At 41.9% G+C, this 19,567-nt stretch overlaps 1 protein-coding gene across 6 annotated transcripts in view; it reads right to left on the bottom strand.

Annotated features, from left to right (window-relative positions):
• Positions 1–14,964: 14,964 nt before the first annotated feature.
• NAB1 (NGFI-A binding protein 1) overlaps positions 14,965–19,567 on the bottom strand; it is a 42,166-nt gene continuing 37,563 nt past the window's right edge. For all 6 annotated transcript variants that reach the window (XM_032860215.1, XM_032860219.1, XM_032860217.1 and 3 more), the window contains 2 exons: positions 17,615–17,728; positions 14,965–15,832 (listed from right to left, as the gene is read on the bottom strand). In XM_032860215.1, coding sequence (XP_032716106.1) covers positions 15,744–15,832; positions 17,615–17,728 — 203 coding nt within the window. In that variant the 3' untranslated portion in view covers positions 14,965–15,743. The remainder of the gene's footprint in view (positions 15,833–17,614; positions 17,729–19,567) is intronic.

Below are 19,567 nucleotides of genomic sequence, written 5' to 3' on the forward strand. Positions count from 1 at the left end.
TAAAGCCTCTGCCTTCGCCTCGGGTCATGGTCTCAGGGTCCTGGGATCGAGCCCCGCATCGGGCTCTCTGCTTGGCGGGAAGCCTGCTTCCTCCTCTCTCTCTCTGCCTGCCTCTCTGACTACTTGTGATCTGTCTGTCAAATAAATAAAAATCTTAAAAAAAAAAAAGAATGACTCGGGTTTCAAATTTAAGTGAAGAGAAAAACATTGGCACCAATCAGAAGTCAACCTAGTTCCCCTTTCTTTGGTCTCCCCTTCAAATTTTCCTGAGTGTATTTTGGTGAAAATGGCTCATCTTCTAGAAGTTGATAAGCTATAAATATTTGAATCAGGCAGTTTGAGCTGAAAAAGGCAAAGAATCGACTTTTCTCCTAACTACAGAGTTCTTCTAACCATATAGGAAGAAAATAAAAGCATACCCTAACAAAGACATCATAAATTCAAGGCAATATTCTTTAAATGTTGTTGCACATGTGTTTAATAGGGTGCGGGATAAACTGATATTTTATTTACGAAAGCTATACACTTCTTTATGTTCAAAAGAATTAATTTATTACATGACCTGAGTGTAGCACATTTTCACTTTTCAGTTTTTCCAACACTGCTGTCACTAATGTCAATCAAACTTTATTCTGCTGAACCCATTGGCATTTGCTTCATTTGGAAAAGAAAACTGTTCCGGTTCCAATTAGCTTTCAGTTATAGAATCTTAAAGTAATTATCTGACCCAGCAGACAACCAAAACTATCTAATTCTTTCATATCACAATCAGAAAACGAAATGTATTCTCTGCAAGAATCTTTTACAGAAACAAGAGAAAGACACATTCATTTAGGGATTTATTCCTATAGCCAAAAGTAAAGACTAAAATAATTTAGCCAAAAGATCCAACTTATCTGTAGTTCTCTTTCTGGCCCTCTGTTTTTCTATCTCTTTTTCTGGTTTTATTTTGCATTTTTTGGAAGTAGGAATCTTCTTGGGTAACCTATTAAGTGTTCAAAATGTAAGTAATAAAACAAATCATCCTTGCCATACTTGGTGTCATAATTTTATTTTATTTTTTAAAGATTGATTTACTTATTTGAGAGAGAGAGAATGCACCCAGGCAAGGGGCAGAGGAGAGAGAGTCACAAGCAGACTCCATGGTGGGCGCAGAGCCTGACTCGGGGCTCAATCCCACCACCCTGAGATCACAATCTGAGCCAAAACCAAGAGTCGGATGCTGTGCCACCCAGGCGCCCTGGTGTCATAATTTTATCTAGTTGAGACTAGAGGAAACCATCAGCTGATCTCCTGTTTGGTATCGAACTTCAAACTGCAGTATGGAACAGGCACGTTGCAAGACACTCACCAGAGATAGAGGTGCGGAACGGCTCACAGTCCACCTGCTATACGACGAGTCATCACCCTATTCCCAGCTTGTCCCAGTGGGTCTGTGTGAGTGCTGTAGGCCAGACAGAGTCCCAGGACAGGCAGCAGGGTGGTTACCTTCTAAACCAGCTGAGTTTAAAAGAATTCCTCTTGTGGGAAATCCTGCAGGACTCAATGGTTAAACAGTTGGTTTCTTTCACAGAATATTGCTATGAAATCATTTGAAACTGGCCGTTTCACTATTTGCGATGTCATCAGTCGCTGGTTGGGCTTCAAGTACACCTTTTTTTGGTTCCATAGTGACATGTTTAGTTTACACGGATAATAATGTCTTCTCCCCGTTCTTAAGAAAAAAAGTTATAATTTGACAAATCTTTTAGTCTGTTTTGTTAGGAAGCTTATAAAATTCAGAAATCAAGAAATTTCTTTTGGAAAACAATGTTAGTTTTCTAGAGCTGCCATGACCAAGTACCACAGACCCAGTGGCTTAAACAACAGAAATTAGTTTCCTTACAATTCTGGAGGCCAGAAGTCCAAGTTCAAGTTATAACAGAGCCAGTTCCTTCTGAGGGCGGTGAGGGAAGGATCTGTTCCAGCCTCTCTCCCCACCATCTTGGAGGTGGTCATCTTCTCCCTGTGTCTCCTGCCCTCTGTATGTGTCTGTGCCTAGATTTCTTCTTTCTATAATGGCACCAATCAGATTAGATTAGGGCCCACTCAAAAGACCTTGTTTTAATTTCATTAGCTCTTTGAACACCCTGTCTCCAAATCTGCTTACATTCTGAAGTACTGGGGAGTTAAAACTTCACAACGTGAACCTTTAGGGGGATACGATTCACCCCATAACATCCGGAAACAAAGTGTCAAGTCAGCGCAGCACATTGGCTCTTGGGCCAAGTGAGTCCCCAAGCACGTGGTTTTCCCAAAAGACCCAGCACCCGGCTTGACCGGCCCCAGGGCTCGCATCTTCCTCTTCTCTTACTTCAGCTCCAGCTTCCTGACGTCCGCCCCTCCGAAGGCTGCAGAGCGAAGGCCAGCTGTGGCCACCAGCCATGAGATCTCCAGCGTTTGTCCAGGGCGTACGGTCCGGGCCCAGGAGGGTCCCTTCTGCTGGCTGGGCCGAGGGGATGTGATGCGCTCGTCGCCATCCATGGAAGGGCCTCGAAAGGCAGCAAAGCCACTAAGCCCAGCTGATCATGGCTCCTGGGCACAAAGGACCTTGGCGAGCGCGGGCTCACTCCAGTGTGGACACATGACCTGCAGGCCGGCGCGGCTCTCCGGTGCGGCTCCAGCCCCCGGAGTCTCTCTGGACCAGCTCTGCCTCCATCCACAGGGTTCCCTGAACTCCTGCTCCCTTATCCCCGGCTCCTCGGACCTCACTGCCCTTCTCCCTGGTGAGGGGGTAATCACAGTCCTGGCTTTCTTCCAGCCTCTTTCCAGTGTATTATTACTAGAACCTTAATTCTATGCCCTACCTCCTTAGGGCCTTTCCTTCCAATTCTCACAGTCCTTTTCTTCCCTCAACAGAAACCAACCTCATTCAGATCAAAAGCTTTGGCTTCCGTACATGTGTGGGGGAAGAGAATATATGGGAAATCTCTGTAAATTCCCTTTAATTTGGCCGTGAACCTTAAACTGCTCTTTTAAAAAAGGGGAAAAAAGCTTGGCTCCCCCAACTATTGTTTCTGACAGGCTCTTACAAAAGAACCTTTTTTTTGAATAAGAAAAAAAAGCAAGTATTGACCGTTGCTTTATCTTTGCATACTGCCTGGGACCTTCCTAATTCTCCTTTAGTCAGTGTGGACGGCCCAGGGGGAGCAGAAGGAAATACAAAACAGAAACAAACACACTCACCGATTCGCATTTTGAGAAATCAGCTCACGAAGCAGGTGAGCTCACTGTTGTTGGCCCTCCTGTCCCACCATGTTAATGAGAAGCGGGCCAGCGGTGGTCAGGGACAGTACTGCAGCGGCCTGGCAGGGACAGGCAGAGAAGACAGTGCGGAGAGGATGACGGTGCCCGTCCCGTTCTGACTTCCCAGTTTCTGCCCAACTAGAACCCTTTTATCCTCATACCCTTACACATCACTGTATTTCTAAAATAAATTTCTAATTTTTCTTCAGCTAGCTCAAGTGAGCTTATATATTTAGCGACCAAAAGGGTGCTAATGAATACAGTTTTATAGTTTCAAAGCTAATCTACATTTTCCTGTCTTGAAAAAAATATAGAGATGGTGGTTGAATGGCCCAAAACTTTTATTCTGAACATCTGTATTATTTACTGGAACTCTGCAGCCACCATTTTCTTGCCGTGTGTAGTGGCAACACACGACCTTACGCGTCAGTATCCATCTGGAAGGAGATCTGGACAAGATAATGCACTGCTTCCACATGCTAACTGGCAGCTGCTGGCCCAGGATGTCTTCTCCAGATAAAGGCTTCCTCTGAGCATCAGGGAGTAGCAAGAAGAGGCTGGACCTTGGGAGCCAGCAGCAGCGCTCCTTCCTCCGTCACTACGGGATTCTCCTGATGTTGTTGACTACCTTGCCTTGCTCTGAGGTCTGCCATATCCTAGGGATGCAAGTTGTTTCCTTTCCCTATTGTTTTCCTGCTGGCTTTTTAGGAAACCTGTGCAAGCCCTCTTCTGGGGAACTTTGGTCCCAAGGCTCCTTCTAAGCAATCAGTTATGTCGCAACTTCTCACCGCTCACTGCAAGGTGTTCCTGCCTTAAGTTAGAGCAATCACCTTCTCCCGTAGGGAATTTGGAATTGGGCTTTTGAGACTCTCGTCCATCCTGGCTGAAGTCTGGATGGAAAGCCTTTGTCAGGCTGAGCCAGACAGCCTTGTGCAGCCTGAAGCAGACGCCGCTGGTCCAACAGACATGCAGAGGGAAGGGCCGAACGGGAAGCTTTCAGCTTCTGTGATGCAGCAAGAGATAGTAACTTTTGCTTCTAAATCCCCCAACTTCTTGGGCTGTAGTTCTTCCTGAAGCTGCACTGACCTCCTGCCTGGGTTCCTTGAGATAACCTTGCATCCTTCCCAAAAAACTTCCCTGTGTGCTTAAACTGATTGGAACAAGCTCAGTAAAGAGCTCACGGTAGGGGCCAATCATCATACAAGATAAGAGTATGTAGCCTGACACCCATTCACCTGATTCTCAAGACAGGTAATAGCAAATAAAAAGAACATAATCTAAGTTTATTTTTTCCCCTTCCCGTGTATTTTTTCAAGCAGAGAGAGGTATCTCAACTTCTTGAATTTGCTTTTCAGCATGAACAGAGATTTAAGACCTTGTTTTACCAAGTGCCATTTTATTTTCGTTGTAGGTGTAGATGTGAGAACCACAAGATACCTAGACCTAAGATTTGAGATTTTAAATAATATTGAGGCCATCAGATCCTTTTCCTCACAAATTTCAACTATTCGTGGGGTGACCTAGTGCCAGAACTCTCCTACCATCTGTAGGATTCAGATTGAACTGTAATGAATAAAAAAGCTACCTGGAAATGAAATGCCATCTTTGTCCAAAATAGATACAGATAGCTTGGTTGGAGCCTTCCAGAGGATTAAAGCTAGAAGAGATCGAGGAGGTTAGGGCTTATTACCTGGAGTCCGTTATGGATACTGGGTGAGGCTGAGTCCACTGAAATGTATGCAAAAGCTCTGTCTATATCAGGAGGGTATCGGGGCACTTCATCAGCTATCAAAGGGCACACGTTACTAGAAACCTGTGAAAGCCCAACCTCTTTTTACAGATGAGGAATGACAGCATCGCAAAGATGTGACCCAGTAAGCCACATAGAAGACAATGGCAGAGCCCAGGACTGGAATCCTGATGTCCTGAACCTTAGTCAATGCTCTTTCTCTGCATGACAGCACCTCCTAAATGCTCAAATAAAAAAGCCCCTTTATTGATTTCTTAAAGCCTCTTATATTTTTAAGCAGGATTGTAACAAACAAGTAAAACATGTTCTGTACTGGAAAGAAAAGTTGCAGAGTCCAGTAATTTTTTTCCTCAGTAACTATTAGCAACAACTTCAACATTGTAAGATAGCCTCGGGATGCTCATGGAATCAGGTTAAGGCAGTGCACCTTGTAACTAAGACTGACAAATTTAGAGCACCCTTACGTTTTTTATATGCCATAATCCCACCACAATCCTGGAATTTGGAGAGCATCTCTTATGATTTACATTTTACAAATGAGAAAACCGAAGGCCAAAAACTCCCTTTCATGACTCCCTTAAACGTCTCATCACTTGAAGATAAAACCAGTTATAAAATGGAGGCTTTTTGACGCCCAGTCCTTTGATCCGTAGCACTTGGCTTTGAACTGCCCAAGTGTACTTCTCTGCATAAGGAAATGTAGCTTTAGATCTGAGATACAAAGTGACGTGTTGGTGGTGGTCAAACAGCAGATGCACCAGGACTCAAGCTCACGTTTCCTGAATTGTCTCTAACCACTAACAGTAAGAAGTTTTTTGTTCGGGGAAGTAACACCAGTCTTCTCTAGTGGAGACGAAACGTGGTGCAGATCCCGGCTCTGTCCCCACTTGGGGGCTGTGAGACCGCTAACCCTTCACAGGGAGGCCTAGGCTCATTCTGAGAGCAGGGCATGTGCTCTCAACATTCTGAACTCTTTCAGCAGGAAACGTTCCGCTGACTCCTTGCCTGTGTGGATCACCAGCCATAAGATAACGTTTACCTTACAGAATTCCGGTCCCCCACCTGCAGTCGAACAAACATAAAATGGACATCTTGTGAGAGGTTTTGAGAGAATCAAGCGACTTTTATTTTACTTTTTTTTTTTTTTAAAGATTTATTTATTTAACAGAGAGAGAGAGAGATCACAAGCAGGCAGAGAGGCAGGCAGAGAGAGAGGAGGAAGCAGGATCTCTGCTGAGCAAGGAACCGATTTGGGGTTCGATTCCAGGACCCTGAGATCATGACCCGAGCTGAAGGCAGAGGCTTAACCCACTGAGCCACCCAGGCGCCCTCAAACGACTTTTAAAAGCTACTTTTCTTGAGTTAAAAACAGATTTTCAAGAATGAGGCTAGTTTCCTAAACTCAAATGTTTTTATAAAAGTTAATGACACGTAGACTACTAAAATTTGCATTTTTATAGCTCTTTACTCCTGCTTCCCATGTTTAAGTCAAGGCAGGCCTATCTTCGCACACTGCCAGGACGCGGCTGGGCGTGCAGTCCCTTGTGGCTCTGCTATGTGCGTGCACTCCGTGGGGCAGCAGAAGCAGCAGCAGGTGACTCAAGTTCCGGGTCGTGGAGTTCAAGTCAGGAGAGTTCCTCATCTCTGTGAGATCGGGGGAAGTCGGCACCGCAGCTACCGAAGTGTTCTAATCCTACCTCAAAGCTGCCTTTAGCAGGAGGAAAACAAGCACATTTCAGACCTTGAAACATATTTCAAATTTTTAAAGATATATTCATTGGTGAATTGTTACTATTTTTTTCTAAACATTCTCTTCATTCATGACTTTTGCTACCTGTTTCTGAAGCCTTAAAAACTATCTATAAGCAGTGATAAAAGTAGTGTTTTAACACAAACACAAGATTCTTACAAATAGCCAGATGATTGTGATGGTGGCCTGGTGTCTGTCATAGGCTGAGAACCATCAGTAGTTAGTTCACTGTTAAAAGGTCATTTTACTGAAACACATAGAAAAACAAAGGAAACAAAACATATGTTTTTCTTTTAAAACTTCGGCTGTGAAGTCTGGCGTTCCCAATGAGATGCTACAGGACCCTACTTCAGTCTTTTGAGAGGCGGACTCTGGACAGGACCTGGGATGAGGAGTTGAAGGGTTCTAGGTGCACTGAGTTCTGGACCCGAGCTCCCAATTTTTCTAGACTCTCCCAATTTTGAGAGTCTAGACTTTTGTTGCCAGGTAAATCCTAAACAGCTTTGCTAAGACCAGCTGAGGCCTTCAAACTCAGTACGTCAAACAGAGATCCCTGCAGAAGGCGGTCCCACAATGGCCCGCGGTGACGGCTGCTTTTTGGTTTTCATGCCCTGGAGTGCAGGCAGCAAACGGAGCTGGGCGGTGGGCACAGCTTGTAGGTTTTGCTCTTTGCATCTGTTCAGAATAATGCTGTTTACGCCCGAATGTTGGGAGTTTGGGAATTAGCTTGTTCTTATGTGATAGGTCCATAGCTGTGCCTAAAACATGTCAGTGATGATCATTTTTGTATTTAGAAAACGCTTGAGTTTTAAAAAAAACACTTTTAAAAAAATGTTTTATCAAAACATGATTTCTCTAAAAAAAGACCTTCAATTTAAGAAATAAAGTACAATACTTTTACATTTGATTCGGAATTTATCTTAAGCCGTTAGTGCCTATGCTGCTCCTTCTTCAGCCCTTCTGGAAGTCTCATTAGAAGCCTGCACATAAGGAGGTGGAGGCAAACTGTTTTTTAAATGTACAGTCTAACTTTCCTTCCTCGTTAAGGACAGAAACCAAAGCAGAAGCAATTATCACCTGTAAACGGACTCCTTCTCTAGGTATCAGTGAGCGCCTAAATCTCTTGGAGCAGTTTTTTCTTTCATAAAACAAGGAAAATAATGCCAAATTTGCAGGGTGTGAAAGGATTACTTAGGTCACAACTGTAATGATAAAAAAGGGATTAATTAATCACAGTGGAAAGCTTTAAGTAAAAGCTCTATTTCTAGGATTTTTGCACTCCGTTCAGGAGAGGACAATGGACTAGATGTCAAAATTGTAGAATTAGCTTTCTCTCTTTGTAATGAATAATTTGTGGGTGAAATTTGGAGATGAAAATGGAGTTAAGTGAACCCTGGTTCCAAATATAGCACGTTTGTTTCTTACTCTGAATCCCTCCTGTCCCTCCGCCCTCTGAACCACACACTGAAAACACACCTGAACCTTAAGGTTAATTTGCGGATTGGCAGTGTAGCCATATAACAGACTTTGCTCTTGGTGAAGTCTCTCCAGGAAAAGGACTTCAGATTCTCCAAAGAGAATGAGCTCCAGCCTGGACTGTCTACACCATCCTCGTTTTGCTATTCTCGCTGCCCACGTGGCAGCCCGACTTCCATGCACGTGCAACTCCCAAACGCGGCGTGTGTGAAACAAAGTACCATCAAATACCAAAATTCTTCTCTTTCCTCATTTCTTTTTTGGAGAGTGACGCTACTGTTCCCTCCTTTGCCCAGGGTCAGAGGTGTGGATAATCTCCATCCGGGTGGTCAGTACGGTCCTTTCTGATGAGCCAGACCGTTATTTTAGTCTGTTACCCATCGTCAATCGTCTCGATCGCTGTCTTCCTCTGTTAGACACTGAGCGTCCCTCACGGGAAGGGACAATGCCTTAAGATCTTCGTGTTCCCAGTTACCAGCTGGCTATTTTCAAGCAGATGGCGTAACAAGAGTTCGCTGAGCGAGTGCATTGCTGCGCTGGGGTAGCCGGTTACTCCCCTGGTCCCTTCGGCCACCCCAGTGTTGGGCGCTGCAGCCACAACCCCCCGCCACTTCCCTGCACCGACGCCAGATGCCAGCTCTCCGGGGGCTCCCTCACAGCCCTTAAAGATCCAATCTGTGTCACTCTGCTCTCGTGTTCCAAACATTTTTGAACTGTTTCGCTACTCCGGAAAAGCGTCTCATTACTTCCCAAATTGAAGGAGAACGTCATGGGAGTTTCAAAAGATTTCATTTAATGGACATTCTCTTTTCCAGTTGTTTCACCTCTAATGAGATTTTTGCTTCTATTCTTTGCTCTAGTCCATTACATGTCCCAGTGCAACTTGAGGGTGACGTTCCTGCTCCCCTACCTGGGCCTGTCCTTCTACTTCTCTGCTTAAATACCTGCCTTCGGAATGGCTTGATACTTCCTTCCTTCAAGAAGCTTCTGCTGGAATCTCAACACCACCACCTACCAACCAGCTGACCAGTACTCATAGCCTAGTTGTTTCTATGTAGTTTGCTAAGCTTCATGTGCATTTTGAAGCGTTTAGTGCACTAGAATGCAAAATGCTTACAATAGTGCAGGCCAGACGCCTGGCTCAAGGGACCTGCGGCAGGACAGGGCGCGTGTGGACTCCGCCGTCTAACAGACAGGCCCAAGTTACCGTTCCTAGCCGTGAGCTGCAAAAAATGGGTTAATAATTACCTCCTGGAGTTGCAGAGGATTAACTGTGTAGCAGTCAGCCCAGAGCTGGGAAACCGTTAACTTGACATACGGCAATAACACAGTCACCACTAGACTCGGGGTATGAAACTCATTTTGAGATCTTTTGCTTTTCAAAGCAGAACTAGTTGTCTTTTTCATAAGGGAACACGGGAGAGAGTGATTTATTTCTCCTGTTTAAAGTCTTAGGAAATGAGATCTTTCTTCTCACCTTTAAATATTACAGCATACTAATTTTTGATTCTCTGAATTAGATAACCTCAAATTTATCTCACCCAGAAATGCTAATTTTTAAGATACGTGCGAATTGCTTTTTTAATGCCCTAAGACTTGAAGAACCTGACTCTCTCTGTGGTTATCCTTCTCATTCTGTAAGCGGTCTTGGCTTCTCATCACAAACGAAACAAAAAACAAAAAACAAAAAACAAAAGACGTGGTCCGATCTGAGAGTGAAGCCAGTGCATGCAAAAAGATTCAGTTACTACACGGACACGCTCTGATGACAGAAGAACTGGCTGAATTCGGAAAGGAAAAGGACGACCTCATCCATTTAACTGTTGATGGGAAACGTCCTCACATTATGTTGCTAGGGACCCAAAGGTGGAAAGAGGGTTTCAAAACTGGAACTTGAATGATGAGCCTCTGAAGGGCCCTACAGTGTCAGAATATGCTACCAAAGACGATACTGTCTTCTGGGAAGGACGACAAATGGCAGGGGACGGGGCTAGACCATGGGTGTCTGGTTTGACGGTTGACAGGGAGGGTGGTCGGGAGGCTCTGAAAATCGTAAAACGTTTCCGCCGAGCCAGTTCCTGGCAAGATGCCACCTCCGTGCACGCCACTTAAATATCTGCCCACAGACTTGAGCCCAAGTGACCTGGCAGCAGAGGGGGTCTGTGACAGGTACAAGACAATGGCCTTGCTTGCTTAGGATGGTGCGTGGGTGACAAACATGGCACTTTAAACATGAATTTATGAGGTGCGAACTTTTAATGCAGAGATGACTCATGAAGTTTCGGAATGTGTAAACACGGAGCACAAGCGAGCCGCACATCACAGCGCTCACCCACGGCAAAACCAGGCTGCGAACCCACCTGCCTGGATCACCAGGACGGTCACAGCATTTGCTCTTCGGAAGCTGATGAGGAAAAATCTCAGGCTGATGTCAACATTTGTGCTGCACTACCATCTTATCTGGAACAAGTGTTTTATGTATTTCATCTGCATTTTGCAATATGTTTGATGGCAGCATTCAATTCACTCTCTGAGTTTGTGAAGCAGTCAATGTTTTGGAGAACTTACGCTGGAAAACTTAAATAGACAGCAGTTGTATACTAAAGTAAAAAAAATTAAATAGAGGCAATTTCTCACTGAAGTGTCTGCAATCAAGCAAGAAGAGTAAAATGGGAAAAAAAAAGAATAAAATGCAAGAAGGATCATAACTAAACATTTCAGGTATATGTTGAAAAAAACCCTAAGATTAGTATTTTATGTGATTCATTTCTGATGTTCCTTGTTTGAGGGTTTTATCCAATTGCTATAAACATTTCTTTTAACTGAAGATGAACTTCTAAAGACCAAAGCTTTAACGTTATTGGGAGTAATATGGTGGAAGTAGATAATTTAGTTGTCAGAACAACGACCTTGGAAACTGTGACCAAACAGATACCCAAATTTTGGAGACCCCAAATTCAACAGAATGCTGTTTTAATACTTAAAAATTTTGTGGCCTTTAAAAGACAAGGAGAATATGAAAGAAACAACAGAGCTTAATTAACCAATTCTGTAAATAGAACTAATCATTATTCATAGTTCCCTTAAAAGTGATTAAAATTTTCTAAACTGATAAAGATTTGCAAGTTAAACTTAAAAATACATTTCTGATTAGATTTTTCTGCATACAGAAAGAACTTCAGGGTATTTTTTTTTTAAATATTCATAGGTCAGTAGAAACGAAATCAGAGGTTTTAAAGCTTTAACCACTACGTACTCAAAAAGTTAAAAAAAAAAAATCGTACCCCTAGCATTTAGTTTTTGATTACTTCTATGTAAAATAAGAATGATTTTACAGAGTCAGTAAGGAAATAGTTAACAGTAAGGTTTTTAAGATTAAATATATTTACAGTAAAAATACATTTCTGGACATTGGATCATTCTTTTATTGATTTTGGAGGTCCACTTGAGAATCTCATTTATGAGGACACTTGCAGATAAGGAATAAATAAGCCTGGATTCCCTGAAACAACGCGCAGCTGGACCATACGGTGGTGTTTCGTTAAAGAGCGGCTACCATACTTGGTTATATGCTTTAAGCTGTTACAAACACAAAACATTTACTCAATTCTAACTTAGCTGTTTGCTAACCAAATTCATTTCCTATAAGAGAAAGACCTCCTAGTTTCATTAGGTTAATACTTTGGTTGATTTTCTATTGAGCACTCAGTGCAGTATTAAGGGAAGTCACAGCACAGAAGCAAAGAGGTTTGTACCAATAATTCTTCGCATCTGAGTAACCACATGAGCAGACTACACGTGAGAAAATTCCCTGCATGTTTACTTAGGTTTTAAGTCTTAAATACCATCAACTATAATTGTCAATGTACATTAGGTGCTACTAGCCCCATAATCACTGAATCCTAAAGCTTTTACCCAAGTGGTCTTACTAACTGGGCGTAAGAAAACCCCCTGCCTTCTGACAGTCCAGTGGGACTACCAAAAAGAATTCTTATCCTGGCAAGCAGATCTAACTGGCTGAAACTAAGAATTTTTTTTTCCGCTAAGTGGCCTCAGAGCGCAAGGACATGCACTGCCGCTATGTCCTTCCAGCACACCTTGCCTCCTGTTAACTGCTCTAGCTCTGGCTGGTCTCTACTGCATCTGTCAGGCCAGTGTTTGCTTTCACCGGCCAAGTGCCCACCAGCACCACGACACAACACACTTCAATGTCCGCTCCTTGTTCACCCAAGCCTATGGCACTGAAATGTGTATTTTATCTGAGTGGTACTTGTTCCTGTTCAATGAAGTGCTGGATTCACAAAGGGCGAGGATCACACCTAGTGTTTCCTCTGTAGCCTCTACCCTCGCCCCGCCGGCCGGCACAGTGTCGGACCCCAGGAAGCTCTTCATTAATCTACCGGATGCGGCAATTACAACTTCATGGCAGGGGTGCCTGGGTGGCAGGTAAGCACCCAACTTTTGATTTCAGCTCAGGTCGTGATCTCAGGGTCAGGAGATCAAGCCCCGAGTCGGGTTCTGCCCTGGCCGTGAGGCCTGCTTAAAATTCTCTCTCCCTCTCTCTGCGCCTCCCTCACGACCACTCACCCTGCTCTCTCTCAATCTCTCTCTCCAGGAAAAAAAGCAAAAAAAACCTTCCTCGCAAAGCTTCTGCTCATTCTCTACCATAGGTTAGCTCGGTATCATAATTAGCTATAATACCGAGGCCACATCACATTAGCACTTTACAAATATTAATATATTAAATATGTTAAATGCTAGTGTTCCTTTTGTTAATTTAGTTGGTTAGATAGGATGGATAGCTTTTACTGTGTCTCTGTAAACCTCTCGTAAGTGAGAACAACATAAATCAAACCCGTTCCTCGACAGACCAGTCAACTGAGCACCTATATGCCAAAAAACGTTCTAGAAACAAAGGTCACTGGTAATAATACTTTGTCTTGACGTAAGACCTAAGTCCTGGCCCGGCCCCTCACACCTGAGCCCAGACCAAATACTCGGAGAGGGGAGTCAGGCGAGGCTCGCATCACCTACTGTGAAAAGTGCTTTGCAGGAAGGTATATACACATACGTGTGTGAGGCACAGAAATCTTTATTGCCACAGGAAGCAAGTGCACTCGTCCCACCTCACCAACAGATGTAAGAGTCACAGGAACGCAGACGTCACGTGATCAAGTACAACGCAGACTTGGGGAGAAACGGTCCCTTGGACTATATCGGCTATAATACTGAGGTAACCAATTGACCTTGTTCAGTGAAAATACCTCGAACACAATGAAAAAATCAACTAGTTATAACATCCAATTCATATATACAATTCAAATAAAAATATATATTATTTGCTTCAATGTATAGCAAATTTAATACATTAGTGTTTACAAAATAAAAACTGTATTCTACTGAAATTTTTCTTGTGCTTCCCCCTTATCATTAAGCTTGAAAGACCAGGAAAGTGTGATACTTAAGGAAACTTACTTATGGATTTAAAGATGCAGTTTGTGGGGCCATGAAAGACAGGTAAGTATTAACTGGAAGGTCACTGCATCTTTAAAAATTGTTGCTTATTAAAATCTACAAACTTGAACTGTAAGACACAATTAAAAAAAAAACCCACAAAATTTCTCAAAATAGATTAGAATACAGGAAACGTTTCATGAAACTACTGAGATACTAACCAGTTCTATGGCTAATATTAAAAACTGAACAATCTATTTAGATCGTACTCAAACTATTTCTATACACAGTGAACAAAACAACCACAATAATCAATCTCAAGCTAGCAACAAAGTTGCAAGGTCCATAAAAAGCTTCTTCAGTGGGCAAAACACTATGGTACAATTAAAACATTTAGGGGAAAAGAGCCTTTCAACAGTATAAAAGTTGTTTACTGGTGTTTCTACTATAAAGCTATTCTACAAATCAGGATGAAAAAGCAATTATACATGTGACAGTGATCAGAGACTACAGTCCAGACATTTCATCTAATGTGTGGCCGATGAGCTCCCGTATAACGGATTATAACTTAGTATTTTGTACACAGTTAGGACTTAGAGCAGAACTAAAAACAAACAAAAAACACCACATATCCCAACTCAGGATGCTGTTCTCATCAATATCTGGGTTTAGATGAATCTGGAGGAAGTAGGTAAAGCTGTCAAATGTCTTCTCTTAAACCAACAGAAAAACTGTAAGTTGGTAGAAATGGTATTTTTTTTAAACTATGGGTTCCAATGTGAACTTCTCGTAAGTATGCAAGGACATTATCAACATTGAAGCAGCCCCCTAAATATGCACACAGCCCACTTATTAAATAGGGGAATTGAGACTTTCAAGCTAAAATGAATTTAAAGAAAAACTGCATATGCAAATATGAAAGGTACACAAAACTGTAAAATAAATAATGAATCCAGGTGTCAACTAAACCTCCACAGAATTATGCCTACAAATGTGGATGTAACAATTGTCCACACTTGGGACGGTCTGAGTGGGAAGACATTCCCCAAGGGCAAGACGCCTACTTTCTCTGACTCCACCGAGGACATCAAGAACTGCTAGACAAACGCTGGCGCGGACTCTGTTTTACATGGCAGCCTTCTGACAGTCGCCATCCTTATCACATTTGGGGCTAACTAAGACTTAATCGATTCAACACATTCTTCAACACTGTTTAAGTCACGGCTTTTACACATCAGTTCACTTGTCGCAAGTTCTCTGTCCAAGGACCAGCTTCCTATTTTTATGATGAGAGAATGATATACTACAATTCGAATCAACCACGTAAGAGAGATTTTCTACTCTCTTGGTCATCTTTTAAACTTTACTTTAGTATTTATTAATTGTATAAGTGGGTCTGAGCCAGCAAAAGTGACATTTTACTTCCAAAAATGACGTATTTCCTGTTAAACAAAGTTGGTTTTATCAAATATTAAATCCACAATATTTTCCTTGGTTTGAAGTAAGCATTTGCTTTCCATTTTTCCAAAACCATTGCAACCTTGCCAATAACTACATCGCTTAAACTTTCTTTATGACTGCAAAGATTCTAAACTCTAACCTATAATAATATTTATGCTAAACACACTTAAAATAGTGAAATTTCAAGTAAAATAAACTGTATCCACATTTACTGGACCAAACATGTCTCCACATCTAGATTTTACTTCTATAAATTACACAAATACATTGTACATTCTTAAATAATGAATGCTTACAATATTAATTTGTAAGCTTTTCCACATAAAACGACTTACACAGGAATGTGAATGGATCAGTATTTCTGTTACAGACTGCAACATTCTCTCAATTTTCTCCTTTGTGGCTGCCGTGTTCCCTTCCTGGTTTCCGCAGACTCCGAATCAGTCCTTAGGCTTTGGCTATGAAGTCTGTTTGAGTGAATGAGGCAACGCTGGTTATTAAGGCGTGTTCTATGACGGAGCATTATCCTTCAACTGCCATTTCCAGAGAACAGTGGGAGAATCACAGCTATCTTGAATCTTCAGGCTCTGTTTTGATGACTTTCTTTTCTAACGTGAAAGCTGAGTGAGGGTAGTCTTTTAAAATCCCAAGACTCTCTGCATAAAAATGGAAACACAAAGTGTGTTGATACTTTAAATCCATGGATCCAAAAAAACAAATTCCAACTTATGAAACCAACCCCCAATCTCCACAGCAAACAGTTTTAACTATTCATAATTCTGCAATTCCATACAGAAATTTTATGTTTATAGAGTTGCAATTAAAAGCTTGGATTCTGGGGGTGCCTGGGTGGCTCAGTTGTTAAGCTGGTGCCTTTGGCTCAGGTCATAATCCCAGGGTCTTGGGGTCGAGCCCCATATCAGGCTCTCTGCTCAAAGGGAAGCCTGCTTCTCCCTCTCCCTTTCCCACTCCCCCTGTTTGTGTTCCCTATCTCATTGTGTCTCTCTCTGTCAAATAAATAAATAAAATCCCCCTCCCCCCGACAAAAAAAAAGAGCTTGGATTCTGGATTTAAATTCCATCTCTGCCAGTTACTAGCTGTGTACATCTCCAGGCAACTCACATACCTCTCTAGACCTTAGTATCTTTCTTCTTCTATAAAATGGGGATAGTTATCTATATAGGGTGGCATGAGAGTTAAATCATAAAAGGCACAAAAATGCATACAGACCATATTTTTCTTTGATGGTTAGTTCAACATTAAAAAAAATGTAAAAAAAAACTGGTCATGCATCTACAAAAAAAGTTACTAGTAAAATAGTTAATTACTATCAGTGAGAAAGAGACAGAAAACATCTTCCATATTTAAACATGGAACCTTATGAAAAGTTCTGGCCACAAAACAGGAGGGTGGGAGAAACAAGATCAAAGAATGAAGGCCACTCCCGTAAGGACCCGTTCCTTGGAGTTATGCGTGTGTAGTTACTTCAACCTCATGAGGACACTACAAATGATAAGAAAATGTAGTATCTATGTGAAGGACTAATGCTGGAAGATACATAGCCACACACATGTGTACACACACATGCACCCTTTAAAAAGGATTCTAGACGTGTAACCAAAACTAACAGCTCAACTGAAATTAGGCAGCTCAATTTATGAATTTGCTCTCTCTATGCAAAAGTAGATTTTAAAATTAGCAAGAGTCTAGAAATAGTAGCTACCATTTACAGGATTCCTATCAGCGAGGCAATTCGTACGTGCTACCTTGTTTAATACTCTCACCTACTCTACGCAGCAGAAATGATGTCTGTTTCACAGATGAAGCAACAGCATTCAAGTGACTCCTGACGCTACTTTACCTCCAAGATGGTAGGGTACCAGATACTTTCAAACAATGCTGCTCTCTAATACTTTGTCTAACTCACTTTTTTCGTGGGGAAAAATAGTCAAGCATCTAACTATAATATGGAACAGCTTATCCTGTAATGGAGTTCAGTTTAATTCTAAACTATAAATACCATCCCCAAAATGCACCTGCAAGAAAAGTTTAGATTTTGGTATACAAGGTTTCCTTAGTTTGCAAGTAAACATGTAATCCATTGATTTCACAGTATGAAAGGCTGGAAAAAGGCAATTACATAACTCAAATCAGCCAGGTATTATCAGGTTTAAAATTCTGTATAACAGTTAATCAAAATAGTATCATCCCTCATGAGTTTTTCCCTGTCAATTCTTTGGAATACCATGTTCTAAAAATAAGTGGCCATTATTATGGCAATCTATTATTTCCAAAGGGAGAAAAACTGGTAACAGTAATGACCCTTTTTTTTGGCTGGGAATGGGGGAGAGGAGTGGAGATAGTGGAAAGTAGGAAAACAGAATTTAACAATGTCTTATTCAAGTGTCACTCTCTCTAATCACATCCCATATTCTTACCTGATTGGGACTTCGCCTCACTGGAGTAAAGTCTACTCAGCTCTCCATCCACCACAAAATGATGGGGTTGTCTGTTCTGTAAATTAGGCATTCGAAGATTCAAAGGTCTTTCTCCTAAAGGAAAAGGAAAAAAAAAAAAGCATGAATAATATTAAAAACATACTATGGTTTTTCTTAAAAATATATTTTTTTGGAAGATTTTATTTATTTGACAGAAAGAGACACAGCAAGAGAGAAAACACAAGCAGGGGGAGAGGGAGAAGCAGCCTTCCCGCCAAGCAGGGAGCCTGATGCAGGGCTCGATCCCAGGACCCTGGGATCATGACCATGACCAAAGGCAGATGCTTAATGACTGAGCCACCCAGGTGCCCCAAAAATACATTTTCACGAATTCCCTGAACACTACTTAGGAAAGGAATAAGGAAAGCCAACAGGCACTGAAGAATTTAAATAATAGCTGAGAAATATTTTAAATAATAGTTTAGGAAGGAAATGGCAACTCATGCTAGTTGCAAGGTTTACAATTCTGCCAGGACATTTTTCAGAGTAAAACATGAACCAAACAAAAGACTGAGATTTCTAGTAAGCACTCCAGCTCTGGCATAGAGTACGTCCCCTCTGTAAGGCATTTTCTTACCAGCGCACGGTTTACCAAGACGTGTCATTAACACATAATGTAACAAGTGCTAGAGATACAGAGATGGCTCCGACAATTGCCCATTACTGAACAGCGGAACCCGTGGCAAACCCAAGAAGACAGAAGTAGCACAGACAAGGTAAAAATGCGTAAAAGCCACATCACCTTCTGTCATACACCTAGACCCACACACGCTTAGCAGAGTGCCACCCCACGTGTCATTATCCTGGCTCCACCAATTACGGTCATTCAGTCTCTCATTAATTTTGCTTTTGCTTCTTAAACTCTTAAGTCTTAACTGTCAAGGATGATTGGAGAGGTTAAACAAGACCTCAACTCAGCAGTTTCTGTAACATCTTTTAAAAGGAAAAATACTCTTCTCCTCCAGCACTCTGGTCTGCTGACATATTTTACTCTCCAGGCAGAGAATGCTTGTTAAGATAGTATTCTCACTTAGAAATCTATTTTTTTTTTTGACAATGGTAGCCACTCACTAGAAAAGTATAGCAATATGTAAGACAAGAAGGTCCTACAAAATTACTGTTTTTCTTCAAACACACATCACTATCTGAAACTCTGTGTCATGTACTGTACATCTGCCTCCACTGGAGAGTGAGCTGCGAGCCAGCAGGGACTTAACGCCACCGATGCACCCGTGGTGCCCAGAAGCGCGTATGGCACGCCGGAAGAGACTATGAGCGCACGACAACGACGTGAGATTTCCTTCGTGTGTCCATGCAACAAAAATGAAAAAAAAAATTTCAAATTGATAGAAATATTCATAAATCACAGCTCTCTAAACTTAGGAGTTTAAGAGACCATTGCTAACGCACCACACCAAATAGTTTCATAGAGACCGTGGCCAGTCTAAAGCCTGAAGAACACAAAACTTCAAGTCTACTACCTCTACACATCTCCATACTCCTGTCCCAGTGCTTGAGAAGCAGTTACCATATCCTCTTAGAAACCAGATGTTATAAATTTCATAGACAAATTTGTGTTTGAAGTCCAAGGAAATATGAAGCTGTGAGCTTTTAAAAACTGATAAATGTCTCCCATGGCATCAGGTTCTTTGGGGAAAAGGATCTTTACTGTTTACATGTCCCATTCCCATTCACCCCGTACAAAATACGGGTCAACTGCACGGGTCAGCTAGTTTAGGGATAATAAGGTAAAAAAACAAACATACAAACAAAACAAGCCCAAAACTTTTGCTAGTTAAATCAGCAGAATGAATCCTTTCCTTTTGTGAAAAAGAGACAATTTGAAGATGAAGTTTTATGGGGAACAAAGAACATAATCACTCTAAAATACCA

Source organism: Lontra canadensis, unplaced genomic scaffold (assembly GCF_010015895.1).
Source record: "Lontra canadensis isolate GAN:19392208 unplaced genomic scaffold, GSC_riverotter_1.0 scaffold18, whole genome shotgun sequence".
In the NCBI taxonomy this organism is placed as follows: Eukaryota; Metazoa; Chordata; class Mammalia; order Carnivora; family Mustelidae; genus Lontra; species Lontra canadensis.